General features: G+C 49.9%; 1 protein-coding gene across 2 annotated transcripts; it reads left to right on the plus strand.

The window, feature by feature from the left end:
- The first annotated feature begins 292 nt into the window (after window positions 1-292).
- MAP1LC3A (microtubule associated protein 1 light chain 3 alpha) lies at window positions 293-20124 on the plus strand. 2 transcript variants are annotated; one of them, XM_082325887.1, is made up of 5 exons: window positions 322-406; window positions 5974-6345; window positions 10902-10957; window positions 18245-18351; window positions 18890-20124. In XM_082325887.1, the coding sequence occupies exons 2-5, from the start codon at window positions 6327-6329 to the stop codon at window positions 19050-19052; spliced, it is 345 nt and encodes a 114-aa protein (XP_082182013.1). In that variant the 5' UTR covers window positions 322-406; window positions 5974-6326; the 3' UTR covers window positions 19053-20124. The 2 variants fall into 2 exon arrangements, with proteins under 2 accessions (XP_082182014.1, XP_082182013.1); XM_082325888.1 differs by lacking the exon at window positions 5974-6345 and having other exon boundaries at window positions 293-406.
- The last annotated feature ends 2188 nt before the right edge of the window (window positions 20125-22312 follow it).

A 22312-nucleotide genomic window follows, 5' to 3' on the forward strand; every position in this document is an offset into this window, starting at 1 on the left:
AAAGCGCCTGTCTGAGGGGGAGCCGCCTGAGGGCCGTGCGCGCGCGTCGGTGCCGCCTTCGAGCAGAGGCCGATCTCTGGCGCAGCCCGGTCCTCGCAGCGGGGGCGGAGGGAAGCGAGCGGCGCCACCGGGGCCGGGCCTGTCGCCACCGGTCGTTCCGCTGTCCCGACAGGGCGGGGGCGGGGCTCCCACGGGACACGCCCCCTCGGAGCCCGAGCCCCGCCCCCGCCGGGCGTGCCGCGGTGACGTCACCGGCCCGCTCCGCCGCAGCCCCAGCCCCAGCGCAGGCCGCGCCGCCAGACGGAGCCGCCCGCCGGCACCCGCGCTCCGGCCCGGCCCGGCCCGGCCCGCCGCCCCCCGGCCGCCATGCCCTCGGACCGGCCCTTCAAGCAGCGCCGCACCTTCGGTGAGCCGGGCGGGGGTGGGGGGTCCCCGCGCCTTCCTTCCTTCCCCGCGCCGTCCCCGCCGCGCTGACCTTCGGGGCGACACCCCCACCTGCCGCGGGGCGGCCGGAGGCTCGGCCGCCGTCGGGATCCGCCGTGCGAAGCCGGGCCGCGGGAAGGGGGGGGGCCGGGGGCGGCGGTGCCGCAGCCGCCGCGCGGTGATGTCATCCCGGGCGGGGGCCGCAGCGGGCCGCGGGGCTCCGGCCGCGCGGGGGGGACGGCGGCCCCGGGGCTGCGCCGAGGCGGGCGGGCGGCGGAGCCGGAGGACGGGTCGGGCCCAGCCGGGCGGGGAGGCCTTGGGAGCCGCCCGCGTGTGGGCGGGAGGCCGGCGCCCGCTCTGTGGGGAGGCTCCCCCGCACGCGCCGGTCCCAAAACCTCGCCTCCGTGAAGAGGCGTGAAGAGCCTCGCTCCTCACCGGAGTATTTCTGTATGTGCTTCATATCAGCCTCGGTTGTTATCCCTCGACAGGGAGACGCTTGCTCAATAAGCCTCCGTTTTTTATAAAGTATGGAATAACAAATTTGTCCAGGGTGAGCACGGTGGGAAGGGCAGCTGCTGTAGTTGAGCGCAAGAAACCCGTGTGCGGTGTTTGCTGAGCCGTCGCCCTCCTGTGTCACGTCTTGTGTATCCGTCTGAGGAGCTGGGGTGGGGGTGACAACTACAAGGAGCACTGAAATGTACAGCATGAGGGTAGTAGTCAAGAGGTAAATGGTCTTGTTTCACTCTTGCCCTGCATCCAATCTTTACACTTCTGACTGTCAGAGCACAATGACCTCTTCAAAAAATTGCCTTCTGTGCTCCCCATCTCATCAGCATTAGAGTAGTTGTTGTTCTAAGAATTTGATACACCCTCTCTAATTGTTCTTGAGACCCAGAAGAGTTACTGCTCACATCATACCCATCCCTTTGTTAAATGTGCATGGTGGGAAAACGCAAATGACAAGGAGGTTACCATAGAAGGCACCAGATTTGATTGCCAGACCTGATAGTGAAATCAGATGAAACATCAACTGCTGTTTCTCTTGACCTTTGCCAGCTGGCATTGGGAAAGGTGCATGTTTCTGGCAGGTTACATCCCGAGGGGGGTATTGGCTCAGCTTTACTGCCTGAATAATGCTGAAATCAGTGTATTCATGCCAAACAAGGCCTCATTTTGTGTCAGATACTGTCCAAACGCAGGTGAGGGTGTGTTTCCTACATGAGTTTTAAAATTGGAGCTTTTTCCTACTGAACTGCTGATCCAACCCCTTGCTGCTCTCTTGGAAACTGTAAATATTTGGTAATTTATTGGTGCAACCCTTCTGGCCTTGAATGCTTACTCAGCTGTCTCCTGCCGCAGCAACCGAGCCAAGTGAACGTGCACATACAAGAATAAAATGAAGTCTGAGTGCCCTGGGATACTTGCTTGGGACCCTGCTGTGTTCTCCTAAGCTACATATTAAATGCAGTAAAGTCCTAAATCAAACCCTTAGTAACTACTGACTGTTAAACTGGTAAGAATCAGCTTATTATGGCCAGGAGGAGTCTGGTTTGCCGTTTCAGATTGCTCAGACTTTGTATGAGCCAGAAGGAAAACAAAATCTGAGGCTCAGAGTAGTTGAAAGAAAGCAGGATTAAAATAGCCCAGGAGGGAAAGAGGGGGGTGAGGGAGTTTGGTGCCGGCAACTGCAAGTGCGCCTTGTTTCTGTGTACTTTCCTCTGCCCTTTTGCTCTCTCAGCTGACTGGTCTGCAGAGCTCGGCCAGGAGGAGGGGAAGGAGGAGGAGGCCTGGCAGCCCACGCAGTTGCTTTGGGTCAGGGCTGGAATTGTTCAGTTGGAGAAAGTAAATACAGCTTGTTTTCGTCTTTGAATCATTACACAACAGGAGCAGGAAGCAATTGTTTACAATGCAGTTGGAGAGGGCTGATGGAAAACATTGCCAGCGACGCTGTACCCTCAGGATGGCTTAATTTTTAAGGCTTCAAAACTTTATAGAAGTGGAATGGTTCCAAAAAAACAGAGAAAAGGTGGAGTCAGGAATATGACTGTTTACAAGAGGCACCCAGGCTCCAGTTTCATAGCAAGTGGCTGGCTTAGGTCTTGGTCTGCCACACCTTGCCGAAGATTCTGCTTTCCTCAATGCATGTTTTCCCCCTTCTTATATTTTTGAGATTTGTTTTTCCATTAATTTTTTCTGCTTGTTCATCTGCTTTGTCTTGGGTCTATCCTGAATAAAATTTCTGGATTTCTGTTCATCATTGTTGAGGACTTGAAAAAGGGACTGGCTGGGAAATGCCAGGTGTTTGAGCCAAGGTGTGTTGAGGGCACCGAGCACTGACTTCTCCCATGATCTCATGTGTCATTAGTGGCGAGAGAGTGATGCTCTGTGACCTGGTCTGGTCCTTGGCACATCTGTAGCAGAGCATCTTTGGTCTGGGTACCTGGGGGTAAAATCTGACAGTAATCCTCTGCTTTCATGTGCTGAACCTGACTGTAGACACTGAGGTGGCCGTCTTCTGTGTAGTCAGATCCATTGTAGGAGTCCAAAACAATTCCCAGAACAAAGCTGTGGTCTGTGTCAAAGGAACAGGGTGTCCTGGCTGTAGCAAGAGTGTGTGGCAGCCTGACGACACTGTTGCACTTCCCATAAAGAGCGTGAGTCCTTCATAGCATTGGGTAGCGCTCGCACCTCCCACCGTTCTTGAAGTGGTTGTTTTGAATTGGCTGCTCTGCTGTTGCAAGGCTGCCAACGAGCTTCAAGCTTTGTTTTCAATGCAGTGCATAACCAGTGTGGTTACGGACATGGACCTTAAACCTAGACCGGTCGCCTAACTGAAAGTACGTTGGCCTCGTGCCCCAGCATTCTGCCGAAATGGAGGCACTGTGCAGTAAGACACGTATGCGTGTGTCCTTTTGGTCAGCTGGAGCCCCTGACTAGATGACAAATACAGAGATTTGACCTCAGCCTCCCTGGACTGAGTATTCCCATCCCAGGTTCAGTCCTCTGGGAGATCTGCCTTTAGTTCTGGGAAGCCACTTCTCTTTTGAGGAAAGGCAGCGGTAGATAAAGGCAGTGTGTGGAGCTGAATTCCCTCTCCTCTTGGCTCTGGGGAAAAGCGAAGCATTGCCTTCTCTGGGGACTCATCTAGTGTAAGCTAGTTTTGCTTGTACCAGTGGAAAGACGAACAGTGGATGAATTGTCTGTCTCGTGCGCCATCCTGTGCTTGTCATAACAGTTTTGCTTGTTGGTGGCTTGGAAAAGCATCTTGATCTGGGGTTGGTTAGTGAGTCAGCTTGTCCTCATACTCTGTGCTCAGGGTATTCATCCTCTAGCAGTTGTGCTTTAAGAGCTGGGATTCCTTGAAATGCGGCTGCTGTTGCAAGTCGATGCTTAGCTGCCTGTGTCTGGTTGTTTTAATTACCAGGGGCATTCTGTGACATGATTTGATGTGGGGTTAATTGTCAGCATTGAAGAAAATATTGGTACAAGAAGAACTGAACAAACATCCAGAACAAATGCCAGCTAGACATGTAGACCACAAATATTGATTTTTTTTATTATTATTCTTTTATATAACAAAACGTCCTGACTGGCAGCCAGGAATAACAAAACCTGTATGTCCTTTGTTCGTTACTTAATACTTTCTTTGCTACAAGAACTTCAGGTATCCCCTTGAGCCAGAACGGTGGACACTGATGAATCTAGGAGCTGTAAGACTGGTACACTCTTGCTGCCTCTGTCATTGAGTAGCCGTGAGCCACAGAAAAGTCATCTCCCTTGGCTTCTGTGTTCCTTCCTTGGTCAGTCCCAGCAGGGATCAGGGTCAGGAGAGTCACTCAGGAGGTATTCTGGTGTGTAACCTTGCTTGTGTGATGTTCTGCGGTTGACCTGCAGTATGTAAACACCTCCAACTCTGTGGTCCTGCAGTTGTTCGCTGCCTTTTGTCTTCAGAAGGCAGTTTGGAAATAGGCTGTGAGAGAAAATGAAGGAGTAAATTCAAGACTCTTCTGTCTGGCACGTCTCCCCAAATAGGCCCTTGCAAATCCGTGCATGTCCAGGCATGTTTGTGCACAAATAGCAATGACCCGGGCTGTGCAAAGTCTCTTTGTGCATGCACGTGTGTGGTGTTCTGCATTAAAATACAGTTCTGTCAAGAGTGCCAGTTCTTTCTTTGAGCAAGTTGAAGTGTCCTGAGTAGTTCTGAGACATTTGAGTGCATTCCTGCTGTCTTGGAGGCCTATAATTGTGAAGGTTGTCAAGATGGAAGAAAAGGTCAAACAAAAGCTAAGAGGGAAGCCCTTGCAGAGGACAGCCTCCTGACAGCTCATACGGAGGGAACTTGCTGTTCTTCTTCCAAAACGAGCGAAACTGTGATTAAACGTTGAGCAAAAAAACCAGTTCCTTATCTGAAACTCCGATAAGTACTCTGTATGCCATCCAAACATGGCACAGAAGGTATTGCCCATTTGCCCTCCATGCTCAGGAGGTGTAGTGAGTTGGAAGCCCTGTTTTAAGCTGTTTGAATGATGGAGGTCCAGTGCTTATCCTGCATGGTCCCCAGCAGGGGTGACATGGTACTGTGCAACCAGAGAACAAGTGTCTTGACATGAATTAAGACTTCACTGTTGTTGTGTGCGTCTGCTTGGTCATGAGCTGAGCCCTTATCATGGATTTGCCAGATACAAATACTCATTCCTGGAGCCAGGCTCAAAATCATCCTCAGTTAAATTTTGAAACTCCTAAAAATGAAGGTGGTTCCTGTTTGGCTTTTAAAATCCATTTTCAAGTTCTACTCTGGAGCTAGGAAGATTAGGAACTTATGCAAATGAACAAGACTGCTGAGATCCTTCTGCAATCACAGGGCTCCAGGAGTTACGTATTCAAAAATTCTTCCAGACATTACACATTTTGTAATGAAGCTGTAACAACAAAACGGCAGATCATTAGTTGCTCAACATTCATGTTGGTAATACCTTCCTGTGACAGTGGAGCATCAGGCTCTACCTACACCATGTTGCAGAGACACACTTCTATCAGACAATAAGTTCAGAACAGTGTAGTTTTGGTCCCGAGTCCTTTGTCCTGTCCAGAGCCCCCCAGCTTTTCAGACAGAAGTAAAATACAACCAACAATCAGAATCACTGTCAAGTTTCTGCAACACTGCTGTCCTACATAGCCTGGGACAACAGCCCTTTCTTAGTAGTGAGGACAACTTTCCCAGGGCATGGCAGGCCTTGCAAGCTCTGCCCTCGTTTCCTGGATGTGGGAGTCTCCTCTTGCTCCTCCTGCAGTGCCACTGGCCTGAGAAGAAGCTCTCCAGCATTGTGGAAGGACAGGTCAGGTCAGCTGTCGTGTGAGCCATGGCACATACGTGGGGGTGTATTTCCTGGTGGTTAGAGGTTTCTGGCCTTCGGGTGGTGTGATATTATAAAAATATTTATTGATGTTCATCTGGAATGACCTGCATAACTTGCCCATGTCTTCAGCAGTTGCCAGCTCATCCCAGACATATCCTGATTTCAAACCATCCAATTCCTCCTCTCCTTGCAGAAAATCTGTTGGACAGAGGACCACGTTCTAGCAACCCTCTGACCTGGGACTGACGCAGCAGCTTCTTGAAGAAACATGTTCATTTTTGCATCTGCTTCAGATCTGAGGCAGATCCACCCCCAAGATGGCTGGCAGAGTGTCTTGTGGATGGCAGCAAGAAAGCCACAGGGCTGGCAGTCTGCTGGAAGTGGCGGGGATGTCTGCATATTCCCTTTGTCCCGTGGGCAGCTGCAGCCGGAGCCCTGGGACATGGGACCACAGGGAGAGGCAGTAGCTCATGGCTGAATTGCTACTCTCTGCTTTGCTTTCCACACGCCGCTCTTCCTCAGCTCAGGAGCTGTTGACTTGGTGGCATGTTGGTGAAGTTTCCAGGTGGTGTTTTTTCTTAATGGTGTTTTCTTAACAGCATTCCTGTTGGTCACAGGCAGCAGGGCTGGTCGTAGAGTCCATCCGCTGCCCTAGGGCAGCACCAGTGCCTGACCAATGTTTGTCTAGTGTCTCCTGAAAAATGCTGTCCCTTACGCAACTGTATTGTTGGAGAACTTGCCATGTGTTTTCCTTCTGTTTCACCATCTGTATCTTTTGTCTGATTAAACTCTCTTGCATCCAGGGCTGTCCTTTTGTCCTGTGTCTGCACAGCGCCCAGCACAGCAGAGACCTGTCTCCCATAGCCAGGGTTCCTGGGCACTGCTGATAAAAAAAGGTTAATGCTTAGAAAGTCTGGCTTAAAATTTTCTACTGTTCTCCTTAACTGTCATAATGATCTCGTCCTGCATTGCCATGGGATACATTGTGTGCCCACATCTTTGGGAGAACAGCCTGGGAAAGACCTCAGTCAAGACAACAGCTGAGATTCTGGTGTTTTGGGCAATTTGCAAGCTTTGCTGTTGGTACTTAACAGTTGAAACAGCAGTTGGAGGAGAAATAGGCAATTTTCCTGGCATATGCAATGCTACAAAAATACTCCTGTCTTTCAATAGGCCCTAGCAGTGAAATTTTTCTAGGAGTAACCAATAAAAAGTGTGTGTTTTTCATCTTGCTGCCCATCTTGAACTCTCACATCCTGGCACTGGGGAGAGGCCCGGCTTCCCTCGTGGCAGATGTGTGGTGCCCACACCTGGGAGCAGAGATGGTGCTCTTCCCTCTGTGTGCAGTTCATTAATCTTTCAAAACAGCAGCTGGCTGTAGCCCCTTCATCCCCTCTTGCTTGGAGTCCCTGAGCTGCTGACATCAGGTGTGGTGTTTTGCTTCTCCTTGCAGCAAGAAGGGCCAGAGAAAAAAATGTAGATACGGACTGCATTGTGTAAACAGTTCTGGCTCACTTTACGTATAGGCTAAGGATTATCTACAGCTAGGTGTGACAGAAAAGGGGAAAGTCTTAACCTCAATTAGCACAGCTATAATTTGGGAGAGCTGCAGGAGAAGAACAAGGCTTGTAAAATTAGACCTGTCATGTATGAAATGTGAGTGCGCAGATGCTGCTGGTGAAAGGGTGGAGGGAATGTACCTGTCTGCAGTGCCGTACGTGGCGTGAGCTTGGGTGCTAGGCTGGCATCACCATTGGTGTCTCTCTGAAGTGCCTTTTAACAGTTTTCTCTTCATTTCCATGACTTAGATTAGACTACACATACATTAAATTAAACATGGTATTTATAGCCATGCCTTGCTGTTGAAGATGCTTTCGTGAGACACAGGATCAACCTCTAGCTCCCACTCCAGACTGAGGAGGGTGTGGGTGACCATCACCTACTTCTTGCAGACCTCTAGCACCTGAACTATTGTGTGCACAGAAATTACCTTGTGCAGGGTTTGATGCAGGATAACTTCTCCTGATTCCCAAGCCTGCTTGGCTGTATCTCCAAGGCTAGGATGGGACTGAGAGTGCTCCTTAGCAGAGCTTGAGATGTCCTGGAAACTTCTGCCTGAATCTTCAGGTACCTGAACAGCTTAGGTAGGGTTGCTCCCAACTGTCTTCCTGAATGAACTTTCTGAAATGGGCATCTCCTGGGCAGAGGAAGAAGTGCTGTGCTTCAGGTGCTTGTAGTTGCAATCACACGTGCCTGCTGAAGGGATCCAGCAGTTCCTGGAGCAAAGCAGCACCTGCTGTCCTTGCATTGTGGTAACCTGCAAATCAGCCACCTCCCACAGGGTCCTCTGAGATTAGAAAGGCTGCAAAAGCCCTGGGCCCATCTGACCAGAGGGACCAGGTCCTGGGCCCATGGCAGGTCTTAAAGAGTGGGACAGGGCAGCTGCCACTATGGTACATCAGACTTGAGGCTAGTTGAGAGCTTTACCACTGGTGACTTATGCCCTTAATTCCTGCTGAGTGTGGAGACAGCAAGACCTGGAAGAAACGTGCTGCAGCAGTGGCCTGGCCTGCCTCTGTCCAAGGCACCTGCAGTCTGCACCCCCTGGGGGACAAAGGAGTGGTTTCAGGGGTGGGATCCTGAGATGCTGATGTGTAGCTGGATAGATGATGTACTGTTTTATTCTCTGTGTGGCATCCTTTTCAGTGTGATGGGCAGGGGCACCTCTGGCTTCTCTGTGGAAGCAAAGGTGGTGATGGCTGCCAGCCTTGTGCTGGAGTTGGTGATGCTTCCAGAGAGCAAGAAGGGGTATCAGGCGTGTGGCTGCCCTTTGGAGAATGCAGCTTAGACTAGTTGGATGCTCTGAGATTATCTACATTACTAGCCATGATAACATGCAAAGGCTGCAAATTTGCCTTCAGCAAATTGCTTCTCAGACTCTTCTCATACTTACCTGCATTGTTGGGGCTTCCTGTGCAAACAGTTCTGTGACCCTACAGGGAAGTGCCTGATGTCTAGGAAGTTCATCCACATGGCCATCTGATAGTATGGAGAGAGATGCAGGATAGGGTGGATACTGAAGCTGGAAAAACTAGCCAGCCATGAGGACAACACAGCTTTCTGCAGGCTCTGTTAATACCCAGCAAGTCTTGAGTTAACTGCAGTAAAGCTGCCTACAGTACTCATGCTAATAAGCGTTGTCCACTCATGCTCTGGATCTCCAGCCTTTCAGATGCTCTGTCCTGCTGAAGCTTGTACACAATGAACATGTGGGAGCAGAGCTCTGCAGAAGGGGGGTCACGCGCTTCTGGCTGGCTGCTCAAGTTGGGTGCTATGCATTGGGTGCTCGTGTGCTGGGTGCTTCTTGTCACTGTGTCCTTCAGTGTTCCTGAAGAGGCACTGCTGTACCAGCATCATGTACAATGCTGATTTCTGTGTAACTCCTTGCCGATTTCCCCCCTCGGGGGAAAATTGTCTGTATTACAAGGATAACTCTGAATGCCCTGGAGCATTGAATAGGGTGAAAAGGAAATATGAGGAACTACACGGTCAGCCATAAAACCCCAAACAAATATGCCCGAATTTTCCATTAAATGCAAATAATCTTGCTCTGTCTTGCTAGCCCATGGAGTCCTACAGAAGAAAGGTCTAGCAGTTCCTAGCAGAGGGATATTTTCCTCTCAGTGGGGACAGAAATGGTGCTCAAAAGCTTCTGTGATCCAGTGATTTTGTAGTGTTGTGGCCTCTAAAGAAACTCCACTCTTCCCAAAGTAGTATCTAGCCAAATTCAATTTATAAGCAATAAAGTTTTACTGAGTTGTTAGAGGAGAAATGCTCAATGCTTGTGGGGAGAAAACGCACTCAAAACACGTTTACTTATCCTGCCCTACATGATCTTGGTGGGTTGTGAGAAACTGGGGCTGCATGAAACAGGTAAGGGGAGTCGGGCTTGAAGCAGGTGCTGCGCTGGTGACTCTGTGTGTGGCAGGGTGATCCCGTGACAGATCCTGCGATACCCAGATCTTGCATTTCTAGGCAGTCCTTAGTCATTGCCCTTCACCCCCGGCTTTCCTGCTGTGATCCATGCAACTGCTTCCCCTGGGCACTTCAGATGGGCCGTTGTAGGCTGTGAAGCACTTCCCAGAGTAATGGTAATGCAAGGAGGAGCGTAGGTCTGTAGTGTCCCAGGAAGAGCACACACAGCCGTACCTGGCCCTGGTATGGCTTCTTCCCCTCCTTTCTGCTGCTTTGAATTGTGGAAAGTGGAGGGCCCTCTGGTAAAGCAGTGAGGGGGTACTGGAATTCTCCTTTAAGCCTGAAGAGTGTACAAGCTTTTATGTGCTGCCTGTTGTGTGTGTCAGTAAACATGAACTCTGGAGGAAAGTGGGTTAGAAAGTGTGAGAACAACTGCAGAAAAAATCTTTTAGTACATGGGCCATCTCCTTGCTTAAGTTTTTCTTCCTGTTTCCACGACAGGTCTAGAAATACTTTCTGTCAGGCCTATAGCTCTTATAGCTACTATATAGATCTATGATAGTGAAGGAGTCCTCCTTGGCAAGGCATATCTCTTTTCAACTGAGGCACTGTGCCAGATATTGCTTGGAAGTGCGCAACAGGCAGAAGGAAATGGCTAAAACCCAGGCCCAATTGGAGAATCATCTCCTCTGGGGAAGCAGCCAGGATACACAAAGAGCCTGAACTTCCAGAGCTGAGACCCTAAAGCTGCGCTGGTGCCCAGCACTGGTGGTTGTGACCTGCATTTGCTTAAGGTAGATTTAGAAATACAGTTATGTAATCCTTATTGTCTCGTTTAAGTCATTTGGTTTCCATGTGTGTTGCCCAGTTTCACTGGGCAGGGTAGCATGTTCCTGCCTTGGGGGATGATTGGGGTGGTAGGAAGCCATGAAGGGCTGATCATTGAAGCTGACATCTGGCTGACCATCTCACTGCTGCAAAATGTTCAGAAAAGGCCTGATGAACAGAATTTGCATTTCTTTTGCAATGTGCCTCTTTGTCAGTTTGTGGCTTGCACAAAAACCTTGTTACCTGGTTACCTTGTTTTTGCCTGACCTAGCACAGCCAGATGTTTCTAACTTCGTTTCTTTACTTCTTTCTTTCCAGCGGATCGTTGTAAAGAAGTACAGCAGATCCGAGAGCAGCATCCAAACAAAATCCCGGTAAGTTATCATTCTCACTGTTCTGCATTAGACTTTGTTCTCATGACCCCTCTGTGCTGCTGGATAGCCTCCCCCAGCCAGCCACGGAGGTCACAAAACTTTGCTCCTCAAAATCAACACGGGATGCTCTCCATAAGCCTCCAGTGCCTTGTGCATGCCAGCTGCTCAATAGTGGAATGTATTCACAGCAGTGCAAAATATAGTCCTTCTCTTAAGCTTCATGCCTGCCCTAGAGGCAAGGAACTGATTTGATCTCAAATCTACTTCCAAGCTAGTGCAGCAGGAGAAAACTCGGAAATGGCCTTTTTTTTTTTTTTTTTTTTTTGTTTTGTTTTGTTTTGTTTCAGTAGCTACCTGACTTTTCCTGGATAACCTGGTAAGGATTTCTCTGCATCTGCCCAGAGAAAGATGTGTGAGATGATCTTCGCTGTATTGAAAGCAAAGAGACTCTGTTAGACTAATTCATACCACAGCCAAACGGCCACACCCATTCTGTGCGTTCCCAGCAGCTGTTGTTGACACGCGTAGGTGAGACTCCGTGAATTGCCTCCAGTTCTTCCTGCCCATGTCAGACCTAATATGCTGTCTTGCTGTTTGGCTCTGAGTGTGCTTTTGATATCCAGTATTTGCTTCTCTTCCTGAGAAGATGGAGAACTTAGAGAAATAACATACTTGGGGCTTGCTTGAGTTAGTATTTGCAATACCATATGACCAAAAAATGGGACGTGTTCCTAGTTCAACTCACTCTTAGTGTTGGATGAACATTGTTGGCCTTGTCTTAAAATTGCATACAATCTCTCAGTATTTAGCCTTCAAGGCTTAATGTCTCAAACTGCTCTTGGCACATACTAGTCCATTCCTGCCTCTCTCTTCTTTTGATTTTAGCACAGCATCTTCTAGTAAAAAGAATCGTAGAATCATGGAATGCTTTGGGATGGATGGGACCTTTAAAGGTCATCTAGGCCAACCCCCCTGCAATGGGCAGGGACATCTTCAACTAGATCAGGTTGCTCAGAGCCCCATCCAACCTGACCTTGAATGTTTCCAAGGATGGGGCATCTACCACCTCTCTGGGCAACCTCTTCCAGTGTTTCACCACCCTCATAGTGAAAAATTTGTTCCTTATATCCAGTCTGAATCTACCCTCTTTTAGTTTAAAACCATTACCCCTTGTCCTATCGCTGCAGGCCCTGCTAAAAAGTCTGTCCCCATCTTTCTTATAAGCCCCCTTTAAGTACTGAAAGGCTGCAATAAGGTCTCCCCGCAGCCTTGTCTTCTCCAGGCTGAACAATCCCAGCTCTTTCAGCCTTTCCTCACAGCAGAGGTGCTCCATCCCTCTGATCATTTTTGTTGCCCTCCTCTGGACCCGCTCCAACAGGTCCATGTCCTTCCTGTGCTGAGGACGCAGGGCTCCATGTGGGGTCTCACCAGAGCGGAGTAGAGGGGCAGAATCCCCTCCCTCACCCTGCCGGCCATGCTGCTTTTGATGCAGCCCAGGATACGGTTGGCTTTCTGGGCTGTGAGAGCACATTGCTGGCTCACGTCTAGCTTTTCATCCACCAGTACCCCCAAGTCCTTTTCCGCAGGGCTGCTCTCAATCCCTTCATCCCCCAGCCTGTACTGATACCGGGGATTGCCCCAACCCAGGTGCAGGACCTTGCACTTGTCCTTGTTGAACCTCATGAGGTTCACATGGGCCCACCTCTCCAGCCTGTCCAGGTCCCTCTGGATGGCATCCCATCCCTCAAATGTGTCAACTGCACAGCTCAGCTTGGTGTCATCTGCAAACTTGCTGAGGGTGCACTTGATCCCGCTATGTCATTGATGAAGATATTGAACAGCACTGGCCCCAGTACAGACCCCTGAGGGACACCACTTGTCACTGGTCTCCATCTGGACATTGAGCCATTGACCACCAATTCTTTCTCTTCCTTCTCTTCTACTGCCACTGTGGTGTCCATGTGTGTCAGCTCAGCAGAGCAGGACTTGCCCGTTGCAGCACACTGAATACCAGTATGCAATATCATCTACACATTTATTGACCACTGCTTTTAACATGGTTTTCATGGCATTAGGCTGGCTCTGCATTTCTCCAGAGTTGTGGCAGAGCTAATTACAATGCCTTAAGGCTCTAGCAATAAGAACAGGCTAGAAATAAGTTGTACATAAAATGTACACACATGCATATATCAAGTGCCTGTACAGAAATGCGTCTTGCCTGGGAAATTAACAGAAGGAGCCAGAGCTCTGCATCCACATGTGGAATTTTACTGGTATTACTGAAACATGGTGGGAGAGCTTCCATGGCTGGAGTGCTTTTTGTGTTGGGGTCAAACACCACGTGCCCCAGGAGAAGGCTTCTGTGTCATCAGGACCTGGTCACTGGTGTGGTTGTCTGGGGACTTGTGTGTGGGTGGGGAGGTTTAGCCACGGCAGAGACCTGAGCCCTCCCGCACCTGCTCCAGTGACCTCTTTGTTCAGTGCCTTATTGTCCTTGATAGTGTCCTGAGTGTGAGCATTGTGAGAGGATGAGGGACTCAGGTCAGTGCTCAGCTGCTTTGCTTTCCTGGGCTGACTGACACAACAGGGGAGGATACATTTGGCTGCAAGTTTTGCTGGAGCAGTAAAAAGAATCAGAAAAGAAGGGTATTGAAGGCCTTGGGGGGTCCAGCTGTGTTTGTGTCATTGGTATCTCTAAAGGCCTGGTCCCGATTAGACCTTGACACCAAGTTTGATGCTTTCTCTTCTCTTTTACATAGCGAAGTTCCTGCAAGTCACTGTATGTAGCTTTCAGTGTGAAAGCTCAGGCTGTGAGCAAAGCCTCATACTGCAAAACGGAGCATGGTGTAGGGGATAGCTGTGGGTCTGAGCAGTGCAGTGCAGGCAAATTTGCTGTAGGAAGGTCTTGGTCTTCTGTGAAAGGCAGGAGCTGTGTTTCCCAAGTGACTGGCTTCCCTGGAGAGGCACTTGGAATTAGCAAAGGGGTTTGAGCCCAAAGCCCAGGGGGAATTAGGGAGAAGATGGCCCAGGTCACACCCTTATTGCTGGCAGAAATTACAGCAAGCTGTGCTGCAGCTGCTGCCCTCTTCTTGCATCTCCAGTTTCCATTCAGAGCCCTTGGACGAGTCCCCTTTTGCTTTGAGGCCCAGAGGATTTGCATGGCCTGGCTTTGTGCCCAGGGAAAGCCATTTGTCTCCTGTTTCCGTGAGGGTACTTCCAGAGGAGGCTGAGGAAGGGGCTGTGCCACATATGCATGGGCGTGGGGAGAGAGCTGGTGGTGTGTCTGTCTGAGCCCACCAGAGACAAAGCAGTAGATGACCTGGACTCTGCCTGAGACGTGGAGTTCTCTGCTTGTGTTTGAAGGGAAATCACATCCTGGGACGCCTCACTGGCTCATGTAATAAGGAGATATGCAGGAGCTAGGGGCTCCCCAGTGTTCCCTGTCCACCTCATGCCAGGGGCTCCTTTGCTGTCTGTGCATTCCCCAAAGCTGGCTGCACTTCTGTGGGAAAAAGCGCTGACCATAGGAACACACAGCTCTTACTGAGAAGGGCATGGTTGTGTTGGCACTGAGGTGCTGCTCATGCTTAGCTCTGCTGAGGAGCCTCCAGCTGCTCCTTGCAGGCAGCTGTGGGGTGGCTCCTCCTCAGGCGCTGAGAGCAAGTAGAGTTTCCTGCCTTCTTGTTGGGACCTCCATCCATAGCCTCAGCAGATGCTTTAGAAATCATCTTCTGCCCTGTTAGAGGATAGACTGAGCTTATGCCTGCCCATCACCCTCGTGTGCTGTTGGCCCCGGTGCTCTCTTTCTGGAGCCCATTGAACTGGGGCATGTTGAGGAGCTGCTGCAAGCTTTAAGCCAGCTCCGGTGAGCCTTGGAGAGTCTAAAATCACTGGGTAACAGCTTGTGCTGGGCAGCAATGGGAGCAAACTATTTCCCAAAGCGCTGTAATGCTAAATTCAGTGAGGCCTAGTGAGTCACGGGCTGTACTCCCACAGAGGGTGGGTTAGGGGAGAGCCACCTCTTGTGCTGATAGGGAAGGCTGAGGGCGTGTTTGGGCCATGCAGAGAGGTCTGTTAGGTATGTGATGAAAAGCTCATCTGCACACCCACCGAGGAGCATGGAGAGGCAGTGGCAGGTGAGGGAGCCCAAATTATGGACGTGGAGGAAGGGACAGCCTTCTCTGGGCTCCTGCGAGGGCTGTTCCAGGGAGCTGCAGGCCTAGTGTCCAGGGCTGACATGACTCAAGATGGATCAACACCAGAGCACCTTTTGGACTGAGGGGGTTTACTGTATATATTTCCACTAAAGGACCTCCACCCTGCTTGGCCGGAGGGGGACAGGATGAGGCTGTTGGTGCTGTCTGTGTTTGTGTGAGTGCTCTGCATGTCTGTGTTGATCTCTGTGGCTGGCCATGTATATAGGTATGTATGCGTTACATATACACATTTGTGTGTGTGTGCCTACTGGGAATGCATTCTCAGCCTTGCTGCTGGTTGGACCCGGGGTCATGGAGCAGTGGCAGCCTTGCCTCTGTCGAGCTGCCAGATCTGGCCCCATTCTCTACCAAAATCCCTTTCCCCCTCTTCACGCTGGCCCAGAACAAGGGTTGAGTTTATAAACGTTGCCCAAGCCCCCTCTGCGATGGGACCAGGACCCCAGGCTCTGCCCTAAGTCTTTCCACCTGTGCCCAGCTCGTGTTATTTTTGCAGTGAGATCTGTAGTGGGTTCCCACTGCAAAAGCAGGTGTCCCAGACTGAGGAACCCCCTGGCCTGAGGCAGCAGCTTGGAAGAGGATACAGGAGGGGAGGTGGCTTTGGATACAAGCCCTGTGGCCACAGGGATGTAATACTAGCATTTCATCATGCATTTCTCTCCAAAGCTAGACAAGAATGTTTTGTCCATTGGCCACCTGTTCGCTTAGCTGGTTTACTCAAACAGCAGGTCATGTTCTGGAAACAGAAACTCTTGAAGCTGTTCTGTATGATAGGCCCTCTGTCTGCTCAGGGCACAAGGCAGCTGCTGCTTTAACAGCTAGGACATCCTTCTTGGCCCATTCTTGAACTAATTGAGAGGCTTTTCTTTGTGGGATGGAACTGGCTGGTAATTAGAGACGTCTGCCTCTGTTCCTGCTAGATGTAAGTGAGAAACGAGGCATAGCCCAGGTGTACAGGGCCCTCTCTGCATGTAAAGGCATATGCACAAAAGTTGCTGCATAGCTGCCCCTTTCTGCAAACTACTGTTAAAAACTCAAGGTCCTGCTGTTGCCTCTGTTTCCCAGTAGTGAAAGCAGCATCCCTGTATGTGGCTGTTGTGAGTGTGCAGCCCCTTGAGACTATTCATCTCCCTGTAGCCAAAATACTCATCTGTCCAAGTAAGACTCAAATTAAATACAGTAGGATGGTTCTGCTTGTCTTTGTCCTTCCTCTGCCCTCCTCCTGGAGGGAGGCAGGGACGTTAGCAGGTTGGTAAGGGGCATCCTGATGCATGATTTAGTCTGTTGCAGAAAACTGTTCTTTCATCGGGTCCCCATCTTGCAAAAGGGACCGAAGGAGCAGTACCCGGCTTTCTCTGGTCTTTTTCTCTGGCACTCTTGCTCAGTATCAGGAGGAGACATGGCCAATGTGAGAATGCATTGGTGGACTCATGGGGGCGTTCGTATGCTGCTTGTCTGGCCCTTGGGCTCCTGGGTTCCCCTTGCATGAGCTTTGTCCACGATGGGCTCTTCAGAGGGCATTTAGGTGCAGAGCTCTCACCAAGGTGCCTCACACCCCTCCCTCATCCAGGCACTGCCTGCAACATAGCTTGGCCCATCCTGGTGGGCCTTGAGATAAACCCTGCAGTCTGGGGAACTCATCAGACATTCCCAGCTCATTGGTGATACTGCAGCATCCCAACCAGAGTGTCTGATTTGGCTTTGGTGTAGACAGGCAGCAGGAGTTACATCGCTGCTGCTGATAGAGGCTGGTGTGTTAACAGATGATTAAGGGAAAGGACAGTTAATGTTCCCAGAGGTTCACCTCATCCTTTTAGCTCCGCAGAGCCATCTTCTGGGGATCCTGATCTCTGCATGCTGCTCCATCCCTCAGCTGTCCAAAGGCATTTGCAGTCTCCCGTATATTTTTTTGAAAAGACCTGGGAAAATTATTTATGAGAACTCCTTGCTTTATAGTGAAAAATAATGTTCAGTCTCAACTCAGAGAGGATGATGAACTGATTAGTATACAAGTGTCTTTCTGTGGAGACAACAGCTAGGTACTGGAGAGATGTGAGAGTCAGAGTATCACTGTAATGGGAACGTATTGAGCTTTATAAGTAATATCATTACTTATTTTAACTGCCTACCACCTTGTTTCTTAGAATACAAATAGTACATTTCCAGGCTGGTCTAGAATAGCAATTGCAGCTGTCAGCAGACACCTCTTAACAGAAGAAATTCATTAATTATAACAACAGGAAAACTGAACAGAAATCATTGTTTAGCCATTTCAGAATGTAGGTGTGGTAAGAGCTTTCCCAAGCAAGACCTTTTGCAGGGGAGGACAGGTTGGGCTGTCCCCGTGGTGGCACTGGGCTGTGAAGTGCCCTGGAAGCTCACTGCACAGCTGTGGTGGCACACAGGAGAAGTGGCCATGGGTTTCTGATCCTTTTTGGAGTCAGTGCGTCCGAGTGTTAACATGAGGAGTGGGACTGGCGAAATCCAAACTCTGCTGAGGGAATGCTTTGGATGGCTTCACAGTGATTTCTAAAAACTGCTTGTTTGGGAATAGCCGCAGCTCTTTCTGAGCAAGCAGGGTGATGCTGAACGGCAGCAGCCCAGAGTTGTGGCACAAAAGGGAAGGAAAATGTCTCTTGCTGTGCACCACGAGTTCAGTCCTTAGCTCAAGCCAGCAAAACCTGTGGTTTTGGTCAGTCTGAGAGCGATGTCAAAATACACTTCGCTCGTCTTCCGGATCTCCTGCGTGTCAGGGGAGGTAGCTAAATCAATCCACTAATGCCTACTGTTTCTCAGCCAGCCAGAGCAATTGATGCTTTAGTTCACTTATCTTGGATGCTTTCCACTGTATGGCTCAGGCAGACAGATGACTCTTTGCTGAAGAGCTGTCTGCAGCCAACCTGATGGTTACTCCTCATGTCTTTTTTTTTGTTTTCCTGTGAGGGTGAAGCAAAATGGAGCCTTACCCGAACTTTTCCACTTGTGCTAGTTTGATTTGTGTTTGACTGTCAACTGTGCAAACTGTGTTTACAGTGTAAACTGTGGCTAAGCCTACCATTGACTTTCTCCCCAGGTCATCATCGAACGCTATAAAGGGGAGAAACAGCTGCCAGTGCTGGACAAGACCAAGTTCCTTGTCCCAGACCATGTCAACATGAGTGAATTGGTCAAAATAATCCGGTGAGTGGGGTGGCCCCAGCTGGCATGCTGTGAACCTGTCTTCACCCACAGGCCCTGAACAGAGAGTGGTGGGGTGAGGATGAGGTAGAGGCAGCTGCTGAGGGTGGGGATGGGGACAGACAACCACAGCATCCTTGTGTTGTGGTAGAGACTGTTTGGAGGGGTCAAGGGGAAGCAGGTTCTTAGCATCTGGTGAAGAACTGTGACCTCTCCCTCATAAGGACACTCCATGAGCTGATGAGGGGGACTCCAATCCCCTTCTTTTATCCTTCAGCTCAGATGGAAGAGGCCCCTCTGCTTTGCCCTTGCCAGCAGTGCTTGCAGAAAGGGGCTTTGCAGAATTCCGACTCAGGAGGCCTTGGAGCCCCAAGCAGATCAGCTGGGCTCATAGACACCATGTCCTAAGCGTGTGGGAGGAGGTCCTAGCTGTGCAGGCCTGGCTCCATGTGAACAGCATTGCTGGTGGGAGGTGGAACTTGCTGTCACAGTGCCTACCCCAGGTGGGTTGAACCAGGCCTTCCTGCCCTTGCCCCCACAGGCGTCGCTTGCAGCTGAATCCTACCCAGGCGTTCTTCCTGCTTGTGAACCAGCACAGCATGGTGAGTGTGTCTACCCCCATCTCGGAGATCTACGAGCAGGAGAAGGATGAGGATGGCTTCCTCTACATGGTCTATGCTTCCCAAGAGACCTTTGGCTACTGAGGCCTGCTGAGAGGTGGCATGTGGAGACAGAAGAACTGTGGCGCACAGGCCCCCAGCTTTGGAAGACAACACAAACAGAGGCTCACAAGAGGGGGACTGTGCTGACTCCCTTTCTCTCCCTCCCTCCCTCCCTCCCTCCCCTTCCCATCACCCTGTCACCAAAGAGGCTTGTGGGGTGTGTTGGACTCGCACAACCCTTCACCTCTGTGTAAATTAGTCCCACTCCCTCCGCGCACACGCGCCCATGTGCACACATGGGGCCTCGGCTTCCCATCCCCTTCCCTTCGTGTAACCTTCAGCTGCTCTCACTGTGCTGTGTATGTGTGTGTGTGCGTTTGTAGCCTACTGCCAAAACAGTTCGGCTGGTGATGAAGAGAGGACAGGACACTGTCGCCTTCACTTTCAGCACAGGGAGAGCCACCTCTCCTCCAAGACACTAATAAAGGGCAGGAGGTCTGCAAAAGCAGCAAACAGATGTTACCATTGCTCCGGAGTTTTAATTGGTTTTAATTACATCCATATCAGATTCTTGGTGCTACTGAGTAGATGTAGGCGTCTCTATAGGACTGTGGATAATGTATATCCTTTGGATTTATTTTATTGTTTTTTTTTGTTTGGGGGTTTTTTTGTTGTTTGGGTTTTTTTTAGGGTTAGATTGGAATGGGGAGAGGGGGCAATCTTTCCTGTATTCTGTAGGTAAATAAATCAGGCTTCATTGCACTTTAAAGCATAGTAAATGTCAGAGTGGAATTTACATTTAATTTATACAGGTTTGCCATATATAGTGTTGCTCCTCTGTTGACAGTTGTACCTAGATTGTCTTCTTTTTTTTAAATAAAATTTATTTGCCTTCTCTCTGTCTCTCCATTGCATGCAATTTTTCAGTCTCAGTGTGGCAAAGAGTTTGCTCAAGGAATGTACTGATTTATATTTGCTATGCTCCTGTTCCTGTTTCTCATGTATTATACCAAAAAAATGTATATGATAAAATCCCACCCAGTTTAATCTATACAAAGGTATATATATAAAAAAAAAAATATAAAATAAACATAAATTCAAGTTGTGTCTTGTAGGAATGTTCTGTTCCCATCTCATTTGTCTACATCAATGTCCCTAGTATCAAGTAAGTGTGATGCATGTTCCCCATGTTCACTGGTGCATTTGTATGCCTGCCCAGGCTTTGGAGCTCGTTAGTCCAAGCTATGGCAAAAGCAGCTGGCTAGGGTTTAGGGGCTGAGGCAAAGGTGGAAGCTCGGTTTAGAGAACAGATGACTGGATGGTGATGTGGGAAACACTGTTATTCTTGCCCTACCTGTGATGTAGTGTTAGGTAAGTCTCTTGTCCTGTGACCAAGTTTCCTCATCTGGGGGAAAAAAAATTGAGGCGGAGGGTATTTGCAAGTCTCTGCTTTTAAAGGAAACTTCAAGCAGTGCAGGAAATCTCCCTGAGCACTCAGTCAAAACTGTTTTCCAACCAAAGGCAGGGGCTGATGGCCATTTACCGCGTCAGTGTGTTTCCCTACCCCTTGGCTTGCTCTACTTCCTTTGCACTGCCCAGCAGAGAAGGGTTTAGATACTGTTTGCTTGAGTTGCAGCTGACTGTCTTGTTTATGTCCTACGCCTGCAGGGAATCTTCTGTCCAGGGAAGGAGCTGGTGTAAGGGATAGATCCAGCAAAGTGCACACAGGTGGGTAAGTGCTGAAGAAAGATGATGGGAAGCCAGCTGGAAGCACAGCGCCCAGCAGAGTATAGGTGAGAACAGTTACCCCATGGGTCCTGGCAGCTGGAGCAGCAGTGGGGGTTGCCCCTTGTTATGCACCAACCTCATGGTATTTAAACTCTAGTCACTGAGGTAAGGTCTTCTCCCATCTACCTCCCTGTGGGATGGGCTCCTGCAGGTGATGGGGCTGTGCCTTGCTTTAGTGGCCCCACAGCAGTGTCAGCCCAGCTGAGGCTTCTCCCTGTGGGAGTTGGTAAAGGAGTAGCAGATGTGCTTAAACACAGTGAGCTGGAGCCCTTGATGGGGTGTAGTAGTGGACGCGAGGTGTCCCACTCTCTCCACCGTGAATGCAGTCACCTGGAGACATGCTGATTCCCTTCAGCCCTATGGCTGCCTGCTACATGTGACCTCAGTCAGCAAAAGGATGCTTTCAAAAGGCAGAGCTATGGAAGAGGCAAAACAGCACTGCCTGTGTTGGTGTATCTTCATAGAATAGTTTGAGTTGGAAGGGACCTTTAGAGGTCATCAAGTCCAGCCCCCCTGCAATGAGCAGGGACATCTTCAATATTTTAAGAGAAGAAGTCCTATGAGGAGCAGCTGAGGGAACAGGGGTTCTCTAGTCCAGAGAAAAGGAGGTTGAGGGGAGACCTTACTGCTCTCTACAACTACCTGAAAGGAGGCTGTAGTGAGGTGGGGGTCAGTGTCTTCTCCCAAGTAACAACCGATTATATGAGAGGAAATAGCCTCAAGTTGTGCCAGGGGAGGTTTAGATTGGGTATTAGGAATAATTTCTTTATTGAAAGGGTGGTCAAGCATTGGCACAGGCTGCCCAGGGAAGCGGTTGAGTCCCCATCCCTGGAGGTATTTAAAAGACGTGTGGACGTAGCACTTAGGGACATGGTTTAGTGGTGGACTTGGCAATGTTAGGTGAACAGTTGGACTCGATGATCTCAAAAGGTCTTTTCCAACCTAAATGATTGTATTCTAGCTAGATCAGGTTGCTCAGAGCCCTGTTCAACTTGACCTTGAGTGTTTCCAGGGTTGAAGCATCTACCACCTCTCTGGGCAACCTGTTCCCAGTGTTCACCACCATCATCATAAAAAATTTCTTCCTTGTATCTAGTCTAAATCTACCCTCTCTTAGTTTAAAACCATTACCCCTTGTCCTATCGCAACAGACCCAACTTTTTAAAAGTCTGTCCCCATCTTTCTTATAAGCCCCCTTTAAGTATTGAAAGGCTGCAAATAAGGTCTCCCTGGAGCTTTCTCCACGCTGAACAACCCCAGCTCTCTCAGCCTTTCTTCATAGGAGAGGTGTTCCAGCCCTCTGATCATTTTTGTGGCCTCCTCTGGACCCGCTCCAACAGGTCCATGTCCTTCCTGTGCTCAGAACTCCAGAGCTGGATGCAGTGCTCCAGGTGGGGTCTCACCAGAGCAGAGGGGCAGAATCCCCTCCCTCGCCCTGCTGGCCACGCTGCTTTTGATGCAGCCCAGGATATCGTTGGCTTTCTGGGCTGCAACTGCACATTGCTGGATCATGT

This window comes from Platalea leucorodia (assembly GCF_965183815.1).
Source record: "Platalea leucorodia genome assembly, chromosome: 13".
In the NCBI taxonomy this organism is placed as follows: Eukaryota; Metazoa; Chordata; class Aves; order Pelecaniformes; family Threskiornithidae; genus Platalea; species Platalea leucorodia.